This window comes from Sturnus vulgaris, chromosome 4 (assembly GCF_052056855.1).
Source record: "Sturnus vulgaris isolate bStuVul1 chromosome 4, bStuVul1.hap1, whole genome shotgun sequence".
NCBI classification, from domain to species: Eukaryota; Metazoa; Chordata; class Aves; order Passeriformes; family Sturnidae; genus Sturnus; species Sturnus vulgaris.
The window spans coordinates 16,461,783-16,481,047 of NC_142246.1; the positions used below are offsets into that span (position 1 = coordinate 16,461,783).

The 19,265-nt window shown below is 33.8% G+C and overlaps 1 protein-coding gene across 11 annotated transcripts in view; it reads left to right on the forward strand.

The window, feature by feature from the left end:
• SLIT2 (slit guidance ligand 2) overlaps positions 1-19,265 on the forward strand; it is a 259,624-nt gene that overhangs the window by 228,321 nt on the left and 12,038 nt on the right. For 8 of the 11 annotated variants that reach the window (XM_088163211.1, XM_088163213.1, XM_088163212.1 and 5 more), the window contains 6 exons: positions 2,860-2,886; positions 10,198-10,291; positions 12,189-12,326; positions 12,417-12,657; positions 12,996-13,126; positions 18,148-18,302. In XM_088163211.1, the coding sequence (XP_088019337.1) occupies positions 2,860-2,886; positions 10,198-10,291; positions 12,189-12,326; positions 12,417-12,657; positions 12,996-13,126; positions 18,148-18,302 (786 nt within the window). The remainder of the gene's footprint in view (positions 1-2,859; positions 2,887-10,197; positions 10,292-12,188; positions 12,327-12,416; positions 12,658-12,995; positions 13,127-18,147; positions 18,303-19,265) is intronic. The other 3 variants (XM_088163206.1, XM_088163208.1, XM_014885153.2) reach the window with 1 other exon arrangement.

Consider the following 19,265-nt stretch of genomic DNA (forward strand, 5'->3'; position numbering starts at 1 on the left):
ATAATATAATAGAGGTATCCTTCCAGTATTTATTCTGGCTAAATGTTTGGTAGAAATTTCCCCATGCAGGATAAGCTACAATATCTAAAGCAATACAAAAGCAAAATCTATTTAACAATACATGCATGATCCATATGTGGAAGGAGAAGCATAATCTTCTCGTAAGAGAAAATACTGTTTTGCCAGATACCAATATTTTAATACCTAAGTGCAGTTGACAATTGGACCTTGGAAAGAAATAATAGGTAACAGCCTCAGTAAATAGAAAAAGCAGTTCTCCTACAACTAATATTTCAGGTGAGTCAAGTTCAGCTCTTCTGGGATCAGTTGCTATCTCCTTTAAAAATGGGATCAGGTATTCTCTTGTGTAGGCTGGAATAATGCAAAGCAAAGAAACATCAGTCCAGTATTGCTGTTCAGTGGCTTCATGCTAAGAGGTTTCATACACCTATTACATAGGAGATAGTTCACTTGCAAGTGCATTTCTCCTCTGCACCTTTGGAGGTGTTTTTACCTGTGTTGCTCATTTCTACCTCTTCAGACTTACTTTGGGTGCCTGTAGCTGCCAGAGTCAAGAGCTTGTTGGATTCACCACATGCCATGGGAAGAATTGCTTTTTGTTAAATATTCATAAATTGGATACAAAGGATTTTCTATATGTGCTAGCCTAAAACTTTGATTAAGTGTGCCTGTTGCCTTTTTGGAGTATCATAAATTAAATGTAAATTTTAAATTCAGATTTGAAATAAAAATTGAAGCATTTCTATATATATATATATAGATATATAGATATATATATATCTATGGATAGAGAAAAAAGGAAAGAATAAACATTGATAAAAATTTTTATGTTTCTATTACAGTTGTGGTTCTTTAGTCAAAATACAAGAAAAAGCATTTAAATTTGTTTCATATCTGTGCATAAGTTTACCATAATCATTCTGTGAGTTTTACAGATGCAATGCCTGCTCATAATCTCTACTAAAGTCAGTAAGACAAGTGAGTAGGTGAGAGTCTTCTCACCAGCTCTAAAAGAAATCAAAACAATCTATTTCTAATCAGTAATTTTAGCCTCCCGGTTATAAACTGTTGAGAATTTACACCAGCTCATCAGATTTTTTCATCTTTTTTTTTAACAGGTGATTTTTTAAATGAGTTACCAGAGCCTCAACTCATTTTATAGTAATTGTAGCAAAAATTTAGGTTTTCCATTTCACAGAATAAAGTACAGAATTCTACAATATACTATTATCATATAAAGCATCTAAGAATAAGACATAATGTGTGAGATCTTAAGTGATTTTTAAAATTAGTTATAAGGTCAAAATGTAAAACATTGAGCTAGCCAAGGGGTCCTCATATCTGTTATCCACAGTCTTGCAGAATAAATAACCTTCAGCATTAAGATTTAGACTGAAAGCAGTCTGGGCACATCAGGGTCTAAAAAAGAGTAATGTTCACAATATAAAATAACTGTACAGTTGCCTCAAGTGTGTATGAGATACTGAGTAGTTTGTAGAACTTTTCTTTTTCTCTGGCCTATAACCTATGTTGAAAGATAAATAACAGACTCCCTGTCAAGTATATATATTTAGAGTGATTTTCATGAGGAACTTTGTAAACATTTGGATTTTGATATCTGTTCTAACAGGTTAAAATCAGATATGCATATCTCTAATGTTTGTTTGTTATGAAAGGATTTTTTGCTAAATGAATTCATGTACTAGATGGCCAACAGTAGCTAAACAATCAGGAAAACCAGCTATATATTCATATTCAGTATATACGAAGTTTTTTAAATTTAGAGGTATTGATCTCTAGCTCAGAAAATCCCTGAGCCATTAGTGGCACAGTGTATATACTAGGAAAATACTACTGTAGGCTTGTCTTGTCCTCTTTTAATTTGGTTGACAATACTCTGAATTGAGTTTGTTCAACATGTCACAGCATATATGTACTCAACATGGAATTGCACCAGCCCAGAATATTTTCCTGGGTGAATGGTCATCTGCAAAAATGCTTTACATTTCAGCAGCACAGTATAAGGAAGAAGTCAGATGAAACATGAGGTATGGAATGCAAATCATTCTTCTATAAAGCCTTATTTTTATGTGGCGGGCTTGTTAGAACCAGAAATTAGCTGCAAACAATGTTGCAGTGTAAAACCTAACAGTCTCTTTTTGACTTTTCTAACAATCCCTTGAAAATCACTTCTCAACTATATTGAGTCGATTTAAAAACAAGCAATTGGGAAGCTTATTGTGTTATTGCATAAGAATCAGGAATCTGTTTTGCTCTGCTTCAGTTAAGTTTTACAGCAACCCCCACAGTTACAGGTGGAAAGACAACTAATGGTATTTGCACTATAATATGAGCTTTCTTAAGATCAGAGACTGTAACTGTGACACAACAGTAAGCAAATGAAATCAACAGATATTTAGGGTTTCTGATGAAACCTGGAGAAATAAAACATTTTAAATACTTGACTATGTCCTGCACTCTTTAATCTTGCCATTCTCTTAACATTGCCATCTCCTTTATTTTAACCCCAGTGTAGTAAACTTCAGGTCATTTTATGTACATTCTATAGATTACAGATAATCATTTCTCTTGCTCATTGTCGTCAGTCATTAGATCACAGAACTAACTGATCCAGAAGTAAAGCCTCTCTTACGCCACTGGTGGCATGTACTTCTTACCCTTCTGTTTGTTTTGTTCTGCTGGAGGTGAGACTTTGAAGCTTGCTTTGTTTGCTATATCAACCTCTCTGCTGCTATAGTTGTGCATTAGCTTAATGTGCTATGCTGTTGTATTACAATGTAAAAAGTCTCTTGTCTCTTCTGTCTTTGTCACTGCAAGCTGCTAATCTGAATGAAGTGGAAAAAGGTCAGTTGTCTTTTAAGCCTATTTTCACTTACCTTGGTTTCTCACTTTCCTTTTCTTAAAGGTGCATGGATTTCAATTATTACAAATGACCAAATCGTGTATAGATATAATTTAGAAAGCTCACTGCAAATCCTCAAATTAGGCACTTGGCTGTTGCTGTCAAAAGAATGTTGTTGAAGATGCAGATGGCTGTGCAGGAGTACTTTAATACTGCATTCAATATCTTTTTTTCAGATGTATTAAAAACTTGTGCAGACATTGATATAGGACTAAAAATTAGTTTACATTATTATGTTCTGAAATCCTTATTCTCCTCACCTTAAAGCCATCCCTTGGTTCCGTGCTAATGTATTCTCTGTGTTATGGCACTGTTTTTCTTTAATATTTTCAATAGATTGTGTTACTAGAAGATATGCTGGAGTATCAAATAGCAATCTTCTTGCTCCTCATTTCTGTGGCTTCTTATATGCTGTAAATATCTAAAGAAACTGAAATGACTATATTAATCTGGGGCTATTGTGGAAGAAAGGTAATATTGAAGAGATTTACGACACTAACTTTAGGTGTTTGATTTTTAATTTTTTCCAAGTTTCTGCTTAGCACCTATCACACTATCAGAGATAAATCATCTTCTCTGCAATCTGATCATATATACAATGTGAGACATAGTATAAACAATGACAGCATATTTATAGATTTGCATATTTTAAAAGCAACTTAATAATTTTTCGGTGTATTTGCCATTAATTTGATAAACAAATTTTCAGTTTTTGAAGAAATATATTATATAATATATATAATAAAATATGTTCAGTAATATATTATATTTTATTATATTTATAATATAATAAAAATATGTTCAGTATCCATGAAATAACATATTGAGCAAGACTGCAGTTATATTATCTATGTTGCTTAATAACAACTCTGTTGATTAATTTAGACAGCTGATGAATAATTCCTACATCTTAAACTCATAGCATAAATTTCTCTGTAACTGAAGCAGAGAATAAGACATTTTCAGAAAATTATTCCAGCCACAGGTTCTCCATGCTAAAACTGTTTTCCATTTAGAGATGTTGCTGTATTTGCATTTTATTGCTGCTCATCTGGACAACAAAAATAGTCTGCTGTTTTTCTTGTTTATTACACAAGTGCGAACTGCAACACATTAAAAATACTGATTATAGAAAGAGCAAACTCCTCACAAACAAACATCCAGGGGGTGTGAATTAAGTTTGGCTCCAAAACTAAGCAGATGTGTATGTGCTACATATTTATATTGGCTTGCCATCTGAACATGAAAGTTATTGGTAGTCTGTGAGGCACTTGGAGGATCAGTCAGTTTTATCGTGCAAGACATCTTTTGAATTGTGACAGTATTAGGGGGGGAAAAAAGGGATCATTTCAAGCAATTATCTCAGTTTATGCAAGCCTTAGACACAACCTTCTTGACACTGCAATAAAGGAGTTGCATTGCTACTTTGAATTCACTTGGTAATCAGAAAAGTACCTTCCTGAAATTTAAGCATGCAAGTAATCAAGTGCAAATCATGTGATATCAAACTTAATAAAAGGTTTAATAATTCCATCAAATTAAATAATAATTCTCATTCTTGTAAGAACTGTATGTATTATAGATTCTTAGAATAAATAGATGCATTTGTTACTCTTGCTTTTTATCACTCATAAAATTTTCCATTTCATCTAGCTTAATATCCTTTAAATTACTATTCTATATTAAAAGCTCAAGATTAAAGTAATTTTACTTCATTTGCATAAAGGGAAAATGTACATGATATTTGTGGCCAGCTGAGCTACCTGCTTCTGGTTTAATCATTGCCATTACTCATTCTAGTCTATGATCCACCCTTGTGTTTTCCTTAATTGTCTTAAAGCGTACCTGCCTAAAAATTGCTATTTCTTTGCTCTTACTGAAGAGTGTATATAAAACTAATAGAAATGTTAAACTAAATGAAACTAAATAAGTCCCATCTTAAGCTGAGATCCACAAGCATGGGAGATAGGTAAAAATACTTATACAATGGTGAAAGATGGGAACAGTCCAGCAGTTTGACTCCAAAATTTATGATTCAGATTTATGATTATAAACCGCATTCTACTGTCAACTGCAAACTTTGTTAATTCTAAGAAATTTTATTCCCCATATAGTAGATATTTTTATTAGTATTTTTTGAATAATGAGCTTAAGACCTGAAATATTTTATGTTCTATACTGTACATCAAACTCAGAACAATAAAAATGCAGCAGTTTTCTGTATATAGTTTGTGAAATGGCACTGACATTTTCCAACCCCTTCTGCACCCTATTGATTGTTTGAGTCACAGAGACCTCCAGTCAGAGTGAGATAGTGACATGTAATTGATAAAACATAAACACTGCAGTAGCTGACTCACAGTGTATCATAACTAAGTGCAGAAGCTGAAATGGACATATAAGCACACACATAAAATCTTTCTATTCTAGTCTGTGGTAGGTATTTGGTATTTTGACTTTGGAAGAGGAAAAAAGTCTTCTAGGAAAAACCCAAGTTTTGATAATTAAAACTGATTACTGTTCCTTTTGGATTCTCTGTCTAGTGGGTTTTTTTAATATCAAACTCAGCTTTGCTAATAAGGGTGATTTTAAACTTATTTCTTCATAACCTTGCCTGTAATTAGCAATGTGCTATTACATTAAGAAGCCCATGTCCGTTTTTGTTAGAGCTCTCCTCTTCATTCAGAAATGTAGTGGCTGAGATTGCTTTATTTTAAATTTATTTCCCAATTATACAAAATAACAAAGATGTAAATAATTTTTCACCCCATTGCCTTGTTACTCATTATTTGTTGTACTACATATCTATATAATGGAAAATTATTCCTGAGGAGATGCTAGTTAGAATTAAAAAAGAGGGAAACATTTTACAACAAGGACATGGAGCCATTGGAATAATCTTCCTAGGAAAGTGGTGGATTCCCCAACATTAGACACTTTTAGGATTCAGCTGGAAAAGGTGCTGGGCCACCTTGTCTCTTCTGCTTTTTCCAGGAGTTGATCCTTGAGGGATAAACCTAGTATTCTATGATTAAGTTTTTAGTGATTTATATTCTTACCAAGTCATAAGAGTGAATTAACACACACAGGAATCACGAACTGACCTGTGAATACAGCTTTGGTTACCCATATGAAGTATCATCAGTGTATATCAGTATTTAATAATGCTGTCTGACTGCTTAAGTCTACATCATACTCTATGCAAAATCTCAGTAAATATTTGTCTTGAGCTTGGAGGGCTGTGTTCATTTGTGCCAACCACATAATTACACTGGTTTCAATGTTACTCTATACCAGAATCCAGACTCCCTTAGATTAATTAAACCAGATGTCTTATGAAAAGAGTTATTGCTGGTTCTAATTAAACTTTGGAAGCTTTTCACAGGTTTTTTGACACTTTATCCGCTACTTATTTTTAAACAAATTAGTCTGTTCCTTATTCTCCTACATACAGAAATGTTCCCATCTTTCAAAAACATAATTACTTAGCCAAGCTCTTACAGAAGCCTCAGTTACAATATTATTAGATGAATAAAAGAATGTCCTCACACGTTGGTGTCAAGCTCCTTGAATTGAGACTTTTTTTCACAACTTTTTCTTATTATTTTGAAGTATGCTCTTTAAACAATGTCTTGTTTCTCAAATCAGGAAAATCTCTAAGATTTCCTTCCAGTAAAGCCAAGGAGCCTAACTTGGTAAATCTGGGGGTTTTTGTCCAATGAGTGTTTCACTTTCATCACTATTTTTTCATTTCAACAAAATTAACTACTCCTTTTCACCTTGTCTCACTTAAATTCTGGATAACACAATGGTTATTCAGTATGCTGAAGGAGGGGTTTCTTTACCAGGAAACTATACTCTTCAGTGATTCAGATTCCATGTCCCATAATTTACTTACCTTTTCTATTAACTTTTTCAAAAACAGGTTTATTTTAGCTGTAGGAATTCTCCATTCAGAATATAGATCTATTAGCATTTGTTAATATTAGCAGTTATTATCTATTAGCTGTATAAGACCTTGAATTTGGGCTATCTTGTCTTGTTCTTCTGGTATTTGCATCTTCATTCAGAAATTGAGTATCTGATGTGCATATTTGGATTCCATCTTGATTTTTTTCTTTATTAATTCTGTGTACAAGTCTGTTATTAATGCTACTTTTTTTTATAAATAAAGGTTGTACTATAAGTAAAGCTAACTTTTATGGTCATAGTATTTTTACATGAGTATTTAGCTACATGGCTACATACCATCCTGTTTCCTATTTGCTACAGACTGTTTAACTAAAACTCCAGGGGTATAATTCAACATGCATACAATTTGCAAATGCAATGGAAAAGTTTCCTTACTTTTCTGCTGTCACAGCACAAAAAGTTTTGCTTCTGTGTGCTTTTCTACAGAGTACTCAGATCAAACTCTGACCATAATCTCAAAAATGCCTGGTGATGTTTGATGATGTTTGCAAGCCATTTGGCTGCAGTATGCCTGGTAGTGTAACATTGATTTTATAATTTGAAGTGGACATTTTTCAAAACTGTAAACCTGTTTAAAACTTAAATGCCCAGTCATTATGTAGGATTCACAGCCAAGAACGGGAAATAAGGAGATTTCAAGTGCACCTGAGCACTCCACATGAGGTGATTCAGCTTTCAGTATAGTTCTGAAGATATTAGGGCCAGCAACCGTGAATACTAAAATGCAGTGTACTCGAAGAAATCCTGTATTTTTTAAGTACCTGGGGGATGATTTAGAGAAATTACTATTGAGTAAAACTATTTGCTACTCAAGTTATTTCAGAAATCTGTGCCAATGATACTCTAAGCCAAATTAATGCTAGTAGCAAAATCAGTTTAATAAATTTGACAGGAATGGTAAGAATGCTTGTTCCTATTATGCCACTCCTAAATTGCCATTTTCTTTTCACTGTGTTATTGTTGTGTAAGAGACAGCAAGCTCCAGCCCTGCTTAGGAGATAGGCTCAATGTATCACTTTCAAAACTCTTGGATATGCTGTCAGCTTTAATAATCTTGGGAATATTTAGAGGTGCTTTTATCAAAGTTTTGTTAGTATTGTACAACCACATTTTTGTTATTTGTAGTTGAGGTGTCATGTATTTTTCAGTTCTGCATGTAATTTAATATACAATATATGCCATAATAAGATATTTGTACAGATGTGTATATATGTCTGTATATATATCCACATACATACATTTCTAAACTATGGGAATGTGCACAAGCTAGGTTAAAACAACAGTCATTTTTGCTTATTCTACTTCCATGATCCTTAAAATCTGAACTCACTGTTCCCATACTTACATGTCAGTCTTAAACACTGCTGGTCTTTAAACAGATTTCAGCGATTACAAATTCTGCAATTTCACTAAATGCCATGTGAAGAATAGCATTGAAGACCTCTTATATATGTATTTGTTTGAACAAAACCCTTTGAAAAAAGAAAGGGATCTGGGTTTTGTTTAATATGTCGTGGGATGCAAACAATCCCTGGTATTTCAGGATTCTTTGTGCACTGACCTAGTCATAACAGTTGCACATTTCCAGACTAATAATTCTATTGAGAGTTTAAAGAGGATTTGAGGATAGAATTATAATCCTTTGTATTAGTCATCTTCAGTGGCCTGCATTTGATCTCCATTCAGTTTCCTACATATATTGACTAAGTCATGTTGTTACTGACAATTTTCCTGAGGCTCTTAAATGACCTGTTCATGAGGGCCGTTTTCTTCTGTTAACTCAAACCTTTATTTGGTTTGTTGAGAAAACACGCTACTTGCAAATTGGGAATGTGGTGTTTATTTATTTACTTACTTTGTTTTTGTTTTTTAATCTTTGTGTAGAACCAGTCTGGATCTTTTGAATGGCTGCAAAATACTTGTCTAGCTGTTTTTTGGCTTGTCCTCTCATATTTGAAGATGTAGAGGTCACATGTCTTATTGCGCTTAGTATACTTTTTCAGTTGTGTTAACTGGCATAACCATCTTTGCTCCCGCTTCAGTTTTGCCTTTTTTTCTATCCTTGCTTTAATATAGACTGTTCCTCAGTTCTTTTTATGTTTTTGTTTATTTGTCCACTACACTGCAAGCCACTGCCATGCTCAGCTCAGTAAAACTGAGGGATACCAACTATTGAAAGCAAGTTCAGTTTGAGCAGTGAAAGTGCCTGATCATTCATTCCCTTCTTCTGCTCTTTTCTTTGTTATTGTAATGTAGAGTTCTACTTCTCTTTGCTTGCCAGATCATGTTTTATTACTGGATGAAGGACAGGGACAACCCTCCTCCTTTCATAGTTTTAGAGTCTGATGAACCTGTCAGTCCCTGAATTCAGTAGGCACAGGGCTTATACCTGTTTATTACACATATATTCTTCATATGGATGCTGGCATAACTATATCTAGCTTAAAAAACAATGATTACAATCTTAGCAAGTGCACGATCCATGGTATCATCTGATGAATTAGTCAGAGAATAAAATATTGTTGATCTGTTTGCAAACTTATGTTTCCTTTTCATGAAGTTGCAAATAAAAAAAAATTAACCATATTAAAATACTTTTTAGCTTAGAAGACCATTTTGGAAATTAGAGCCACTGCCTCTATCAGCAGGGAAGGATAGACATTTTACACAGATTATTTTTTTCTTTTCACAGAACAGATTATAGACAATTATGGTACATTAACAAATGCAAAAATGGAGAGTCATATTTAAGGAAAAGTAGAAAACAAGTTTTCATTTTTGGATAATTGGCATTGTATTGACATGCAGTGATATTAACAGGTTTTTTTCAGGTAATAGATTACTTTTAGTGATAGTGCAAATCTGGCTATTTCTATGTGCAATGTGCTTAGAAATAAGTAAAATAAAAGCATATTGATGGCTTTTTTATTCTAGTGAGTTCAGTCACTAGTGTTGCTATATAACAGAGCTAGATAAATATTGAAAATGGAAAATAATTACAAAATTAACATTTATATCCATGTATAGATGATTCATGTTGAACTCGCTATTGTTTATAAAGGAGTTACCAGGTATATTATTATTCATTTTTATTATTTCTGTAATACCATTTATTTATTTATTAATATTTATTATAAAGGTATTTATTGCTATGTAAAGAAGTATGCATATTTTTGTGCTAGCAAAGGAATTTGTCAGCATTGCTTTTAAAATTCTGTTTATTGCTATTTTCGGGTCACTGTGATATTTTCACTGAATTGACAACATACATTATATTTCAGGCGAACTTTGTGAGGAGAAATTAGATTTCTGTGCCCAAAACCTGAATCCTTGCCAGCATGATTCAAAGTGTATCTTGACACCCAAAGGATACAAGTAAGTCTGAAATGTTGTTAGAGTCCAACTGAATCAAAGTTTGTATTTTTCTATCCTAGGCCTAGCTTCCTTTCTTTCCGTTTAAGTGGAAGCAAATTCCACTTTCAAAGTACTGATTTTAATTATTATTAAACCTTATGGCAGAACAGGCCATTATTTTCATGTAAAGCTGCATTATTATCTTAAGTATGTTTTACTGAATGTTAATGATCCTTAAAAGGTTTAATTCCAACCACATTTTAAATAGAAACACAGGGTAATCTTTATGATAGTCTATACAAAACCCTTATAGGAGTTTGAGCAGTAGGGAAATAATTGCATTTAATTGAAGTAGAATAATTATATTGCTTTTAGAGAAGTAATTGTGAAAGAGATTATTAGGAAGGAACACTGGAAGGTATAAAGAAGTCCCTCCCCAGGAAAGCTAATCTTCAATTACACCATATCCTTATAATGATTAATTAGTATGCACAATTTAAAGTTGTTTTAATAGGTTTTAGGCTAATAAATACAGGAAACCTGCAGATTTATATTGTTCTCACAAGTACCTGTTTTATGCACAGCATGCTTTTGTGCTAAAATCAGTTTATTTATTGTCATTCCTGCTATTTATGAAATGACATTTTATTTAAAATACGGCAAAAAGTATTAAATATCCAGTTGAATGTGAAATTAAGTTGTTTCCAACTGGAAAACAGAAAAATTGTTTGGTTTCTGTTGTAGTGCATGATGTTTGTTTTTTCATGTCACTTTAATAAACCTATCCTAAAGTTATAAGATACCTAAGTAACTTATACTTTACTGTCCAGTTCATTAATCTTTCCTGTTACTTTTAAATCAGAAAATAGCACATGCAGTATACTTCAAGATGTATCTCAGTCAGACTTTTAATAGGATACTTTATATTCTTTTTCCCTTCTCTCATTCATACCTGTTGAATAAAAAATGAGACATATTTTATTGAAGTACTAAATTTAAACTTACATGGCTATTTAAAATCACTCTTGCCAGCTTTGAGCAAATTTTAGATAGTAAAAGAAATAACACTGAGGAGGGAGTCACAAGATGTAATGAAATGAATAAAACACATCTTAATTTTTGAAAAATATCATGTAGATGTATGGATTTTAATATTTTCCATTAATTTTTGACAAAGTTATTGGCATTCACTCAGTCCTATATATGAGTATTCCCTGAAGAAATGCCACTAGCATTAGCAATGAGAGTTGCACGTGGAAAAAAACCCAAACAAACCAACAAACAAAAGTCATTACATATTCTCTTGAGGATGTGCTCTTTCTATATCAGAGGAGTTCAGGGAGGATGGATGATGGGTTTTCAGACTTCTGTTAGTTCACCAACCATGGACCTATTTATAGTAAATCAGACTGGTGGAACTTTAAGAGCAAAAGTTATGCGTGACCTTTAAACTGCATAAATAGACCATCTGTCCATTCTTAGCTGTTTAGATGACAAAGAAAATAACCAGTACAAACTTTGTAATCAGTACAAACTTTGGATTATTTGTCTTGGTTTCACCAGTCAAGCATATTGAGTATGTTTAGTGTTTGCAGCCATGAATAACATCCTGTAACATTCTGTGTTGCTCATAAATTCTACAACCTGTATAAATTATTCATGAGGCCTCTTTAGATTTGCATACAATTCTTCAATATAATGGCAGGTATGTAAACATTTTAACTAGCAAACCTGTATTCATTACATATGTAGATTCCCCATCTAATAGTTTGATTAAGCTATATAGCTCTTGCACACAAAATATTAGTAATGCCTTTTTTCGTTGATTTTTAAACAATACAGTTGTTACTTAACTTTGTCATAATCACACTGGATCGTTAAAAGGCTGTGCTATCCGATCTGCTTTCCTGTTTTACAGATGTGATTGCACACCTGGATATGTAGGTGACCATTGTGATATTGACTTTGATGACTGTCAGGACAACAAATGTAAAAATGGAGCGCAGTGCACTGACGCAGTTAATGGATATACATGCATTTGCCCAGAAGGGTACAGGTGAGAGAGATGTGAAGGCAGTACAGACATGTATGTTTTCTGTCAAAGCTGTTTTTTCGTGGAAACTGATTGTTTTCTGTTTTCATTTAGTGGCTTGTTTTGTGAGTTTGCACCGCCTATGGTTCTACCTCGCACCAGCCCTTGTGATAATTATGAATGTCAAAATGGGGCCCAGTGTATCATAAAAGAAAGTGAACCAATCTGTCAGTGTTTATCAGGCTACCAGGGTGAGAAATGTGAAAAGCTGATTAGTATAAACTTCATCAACAAAGAATCCTATCTGCAAATCCCTTCAGCTAAGATACGCCCCCAAACCAATATCACTCTACAGGTAAGTTTGCTTGTGTTGTGGATTCTCTTTTCTGGAAAAGAGAGTAAAAGACTTTTCATGATGTGGAAAAGGACCCAAAGTGGTCATTGGCTCACTTAAAGAGCTTTTCACAGTTTGAACTAAAAATCTAGAAGAGTTCATGCAATAACTCTATATTCATAGTGAAGTAGTTAGGCTTATTGATAGGAAGAGAAAGAGTGTTGTCAGGTTATCCTTCAAAAAAGAATTTTATAATGAAGTAACAGACTATGGCAGTAAATTCAGAGATTCACTTAATAACCAATTTCGATTAAATACCTAATTTTAGTTATTTCTAAATATTTCTATCTTTTAACTAGATTGCCACAGATGAAGACAGTGGGATCCTGCTGTACAAAGGCGATAAAGATCATATAGCAGTGGAACTGTACCGGGGTAGAGTGAGGGTCAGCTATGACACAGGATCATATCCAGCCTCTGCTATTTACAGGTGAACCTGGATGAAACATATTTGTTACTGAAACAAAACATATATTCATTACTTATATCAAAGTCACATTTTTTAATGCATGGTTAAAAGAAATATATGCAAATTAATGTGTTGTCAGACACTTAAAATGTCTTGCCAAAAGATGTGATTTGGTTGGCAAGTAACTCTAACGCAGATATGTCAGACAAATAATATATTATTTGATGCATTAAAGCAGAATAAGGGTTAGCTTTCAACAGAATATTTATATATTTGTATAAAGGTCACATGTAGCATTGGAGTTTTTTCTTTGTTGCAACTGCCAAATAATTTCCTAGTGTGCTGAGTAAAATGAAAAACTACACTGTATAAGCAGAAATTCTGTTAGGCAGTCATATAATGTGGGATTTTTTCCCTGGCAAGTGAAGAGAAAGCTAACAACTTGATTCTGAAAAAAGACACTACATTTGAAAAAGAAATGGCTTTTGCTTCCAAAGTCATTAAATGAAAGAATCCACAGTGGCTTCTGTAGCATAATTTTTGAGGTTTTTTTAAAAATAATTTTTCTCTGGTTCTCTGAAAAGTTGCCGCCTGAATTTTTTGGGAGGTATTGTATCACTGCATAAGAATTAGCAAACAGTCATTGCAACGGTAAGCAGAAAGACAACAGGCATCACTTCCTGGCCCTGACTTCCCTCTTGCTGTTAAAATTACTTTCTGAAGTAAACGGGAAGTATTAAATCAGTTTTCCTTTAATCTTATTTTTGCTCTATTTATACTTTTTGTTGTAAAATTATATATACGTATATTTGCTTTCTAGAGTTTGTAACAGTGACATTGTTCTGTATTCTATTAGGGATATTTCAGTGAAAACAATTTATTTTTATAAATTATTATACTCCTATTCAAAATAATATTATTTTTCTTTTCTATCTGGGTTAGGGCTACACAAGAAGTTTAGATTCTTTTTTCAGGAGCTTAATTAATTTTGTTTTGATTATTTCAATAGGTACATCTGTCTGAGAATAAGAGGCAATAGGAATGTGGGTCATATGTAGTTCCAAGTTATTTTGGCTCCCATTTCTTTAATCTAACTAGAATACTTCTACCTTTTCAAAACATATATTTCCTTCTCATAAATTTAATACTTTCTCTGGCATTATTGAAATATAATAAATACTTGTGTATTTATTTATGTAATAAATACTGTGTAATTCACACTTGTCCATTATAGTTATCAAGAGAAAGACTGAAAAACAGTACTCACATGAAAAAAAATAAACATGGAAGGAGTTAATAACAAAGTGACCAATTAACAAACAGTCCCAGTTTGGTTGCTTTTACAAAATAATAAGAAGCATCTCCCCTACATAGCTGATCATCTCTTTGAATTATGTGACAAATGAAGAATACAAGTGTAGTGAAGAAAGGGGTGGGAAATGTAGTGACATGTTACATGTCACAGTGATTTAGTGAAGCAGAAACAGACTTTTAGTGTTATGAATTTTTTTTGTGTTATTGTACTTAACCACCATTTCATTTCTAATAAGCATGAAGGTGAGTTTCTGAGATATTTGAAAACTATCATGTAATAGTCCAACTGTAGCAAAGTCTTCTGCTGTTGAGGAAAGGCTGAGGGCTTACCTTATCTCTTTCTACAATTATCTGAAAGAAGATTGTAGCCAGGTGAGGGTCAGACAAATAACAAGAAATAGGACGAGGAAAAGGCCTCAAGTTGCACCAGGAGAGGCTTAGATTGGATATTAGGAAAAATTTCATCATGTAAAAAACTGTCAAGCATTGGAATAGACTGCTCAGGGAAGTGGTGTAGTCACCATTCATGGAGGTATTTAAAAAAAATGGAGACATAGTTTGATGGTGGACTTGGCAGTGCTGGTTTAGTTGTTAGACTTGATGATCTTAGAGGTCTTTTCCAGCCTAAATGAGTCTGTGATTTCATCATTCTATTCTGGAAGCCATATATATATGCATTTCCACATTTGTGTATAGGTATACATGTGCACCTAGTGATAGCTCTACAAATTGCATACTATTTAATTTCTATTTCATTTTCTAGAAGGGAGTATGTTGTAGCACAGAATCTTTTACACATTTAACTCAAATCCCTTCATTACTTTCTAGTTCTTACCATGCTACCCTCTCAAAATCTTTGTGATAGCTCCTGCCCTTCTTAAGATCTTTACCTTCTTTTTATCCATTCATTACATGCTGTAATGTAATGTACAGTCCTTCTGTACCTTTGTTACCTATTAAAGCTGTCTCCTGGAATGTTTCCGGTCCTTCCTTCAGTCCCTCCATTTTGTTTTCCTCCTATCCTCCTATGGCAGGAAGTGCCATCATCCCAAAAGCACTCATCAGTCAATCTGAGAAATGAGATGATGGCGCTGCCAAAACCAATAAATAATATTCATTCATTGGAGATGGTTATTTGGAAAAATTTGATCCACTTGTGTTTTGTTTTGTCTGGGCATCCATTTGTAAAGGTTAACTGTTTTTAACTCAAAAGAAAAAAATCTTTTCATTCTGTAAACTAGTTTTCATCATATATTAATTGGAAATGTGGGACTATTTCTTGCCATTCATTATTCTTCTACAGAGTACCAGAAGCCTTAAATCAGTTCTTCTTACAGTTTTCATTACAATCTATACATTCAGCTCTCATATCTCCAATGGGAAATGGGCTAGAAGTAATGTAAGTGCATTGGCAGGAAATATTGCAGTTATGCCTTGAGTTTATTTCCCCTTCAATTTAAACCACCCTTACCTAGAAGGGCTTCTCTTTCTGCAGTAAATTTTTACCAGTGAAACAGTTTAAACCAGAGGCTTTTAATAATCAATCTTATCAGAGACACATTCTGATTACACAATATGGTTTGTATATCTCTGGAATGACCCCTTGCTCTAAAATGCATTTTCTGTGTTGCTCTTATTCTTTTAAATACTATTGAGTGAAAGGTTTAGAAGTCTTAAAATAAATTTCCTTGAAACAAGAACATTATATTTCTTGCTTCCTGAAGTTAAGAAGTCATAATGCACTTTGATTTTTTAGCACTTTTTTTGCCTGGATTCATTGAATTGTGCTAAGTCATATAATCATAGCATCTTTTATATTGCTTGACCAGAGCAAACAAACCTCTTGATACCTTGTATAAATCTTTCTCTTTAGGAATGATAAACCCTGACCATTTCCTTTCTGACATGGAAACTGGTAGTCCCCCTCTTGACAGTTCCCATAAATTGTTTGTTGTGCCAGTGTCTGCTCTGCCATGTGTTTGCACTCTCAAATAGAGCTGGGTTTATGTAAAGCATCATGCTACCATGCAGATCTTTGATCCACAGTGAGCAGAGGCTGTTCACAGGGTTGGTAATAAATGGCTAAGAATCTATTTAATGTGTCACAGCTGTGAATGACCAAGTGTGCTGCTGATTTGTTCCAGGACAAAAGCAGTTAGGTTAATTAAAACATCACTAAGGATGTTTTAAGGTAATTTGTTTGATTTTTGCCTTGAGATTTAGGAACTTAATCCTTTTCAGCTATCCTGCTTTCTCAATGAGAAGAGCTAATTGACTGTGTGACTGTCCATTTCAGGCTCTCATACAATTGGTTCATTTAAATAACTTTTTTCAAAGGATTAAGCTCACTTATTTGACGGTGCCCTGAAACAAATAAAGGCTTTCATGGGAATGCTTTTAATGTCTGGTCTCTGGACTACAGCTCACACCTTCCATGCATATATTCAGCTCTATTTTGCCAGTGGAAAATGGACTACAAGTTATCCAAGTACAATCATATACTCAGTCCCACAATTGATGTATTTCCTTCTCTGGTGTACTTAAGCTGTGTTCAAGTGCAGAGTAGTTCCTGCACTTAAGCACTTCCTAGGTAGATATTGAGGCTGATAAGCACTGGCAGCCATTTCTTGTGCCCAGTAGCATGAGTAAGCCTTTCCTTGTGCAGAATGAACACCATGCTTGATACAAGCATTTTCACCTTGAGAACCTTCAGGCATTCTCCTACTAGTGAGTTCATCTCTTGTTAGTAAACAGAAGGAAATGGTATGTGTAGACAAGAAGAAAAAATACAATATTCATATTAACTGTACTAGCCACAAGATGAACACACTTAAATAACCATGCCCAAGAAAGATAACAAATAACTTTATTGCAAGTGTCAGTGAAGTTGTCTGGCAGCTCCATGATATGATTTTGTCTGGCAGGACTAAAGTTAGATGCAGTTCCATATTCCATGAAAGAGTAGATTTATGTGTCACTGGAGTTGACTCAGGCCTTCATACCTGCAAGATATGTAAACCCAATACTCTGCAAAATGTAGGATACACACAGACTTGCGTGCAAATACGATCTTGAAGTAACATTAGAATCACATAAAGGTGTAGGTTTGAAGGGACCTTAAACAATCACCTAGTTCCATCTTCTTTCTTATGGGTAGGGACAACTTCCACTAGATTAAGTTGTACAAAGCCCCATCCACCATGATCCTGAGCTTTTCCAATAACAGGTCCACAAATTCTCTGTCCCAGTGTTTCATATTAATCCACCCTCATATAAAAGAACTTTTTTTTTATATCACTTCTTTTACTTAATAGATTCTATCTGATCTATATCTACCCTCTCTTAGTTTAAAACAGTTAGGCTTTGTCCTGTAACTACAAGTAAAAAGTCTCTCTTCATCTTTCTTATAAGCCCTCTTTCAATATTGAAAAGCTGCTATAAGGTCTCCCCAGAGCATTCTCTTCTCCAGACTGAACAACTCCAACTCCCTCACTTGTCTTCATAGAAAAGGTGTTCCAGCCCTTTCATCATTAGTGCAGAAGAAGGGATGTTGTAGTGTATGGGCTTTTAAGTATATGTGCATGTCTTTGCTTAAAATGTAACTTTCAGGAGAATGCACTCCTGGAGAAGTTCTGTTCTGAAACTGTATTGACTCTTAAAGAGATAAAAAGGTAAAAAACTGTTCTAACCTGACCATCAAATGTTTATTATTAATGTTTATTTTGCAGTGTGGAAACAATTAATGATGGCAATTTCCACATTGTGGAGCTGCTAGCTATGGATCAGATTCTATCTTTATCTATTGATGGAGGAAGCCCCAAGATAATTACCAATTTGTCCAAGCAATCCACTCTGAATTTTGATTCTCCGCTGTATGTAGGAGGTAAGAGGGATCTTACTGCTTCTTACTAGAGATATTACAGTTAATTTACTTCTTGTGTTTCTTAAAGAGACTCATTCATTAACACCTTAACATGAAACTTTGGCAGTTAATGTCAATAGCTTCAATGTTAAGAAATAACATGTCCTCAAACTACACTGGTTGCTTTTTTATAATTATGTTTCTTTTTTATGACTGTAAAATTTTGTAAGTTTCTGCAGTTATTTAGCCTTTTATTGTACTGAAGAACTGTGCTTAACAATGTTTAGCTGCATGAAGATTTGGTAATGCCTATTCAGAAAGTGTAGAATGGTAGCATTCTGTTTTGCTCATTTTACGTTCCTACTTCCCTGTACTGATCTATGCAGGAAATGATAGCATTGTATAAAGCCATGAAGTATCATTTATGTCTGTCTTGCTTAGGGCTGATAGGATTTAGGACACTAGGTAAGAATGTGCACAGACAGTTGCCTTAGTGCATGTGTCAGGGCTTGGGTTTTGTTTGTTTTGAGAAAAAAAACCAAACATTTTTTGTTTAATTATTTGTTTAACTTGAGCAGCTAAAGTATTTGAAAAATTTTGATCATTTGATGCCATTTACTCTGTAGAACTATGAGTTCAAGCACACTGTTTTAACTAGAAGTTCCTGTTGGATTTCTGATGGGCTTTTGCAATCTAAGTAAGAAAATTCAGCCAATATTTAGTGCCTCCTCACTAGGTAGCAAGTCTAAGTTCTTAGCGATCAGAGTTTCAGCATGGTTTTTAAATCCTTTTTAAATGCTACAGATTTCCATGTTCTACTTAGTTTAACATAATGCTCTTACCAGAGGCATGTAAGGAGTTTCCTTCAGATTTGTTCCTTCTGTTAAAAAAATATGTACTTTCTTTTTCATTCTGCCTAATTCTTTTATGTCTGAGAATAACTTTTTAGACTTAAGCATCTTGCCTTCTTGCAAAAAACTATGC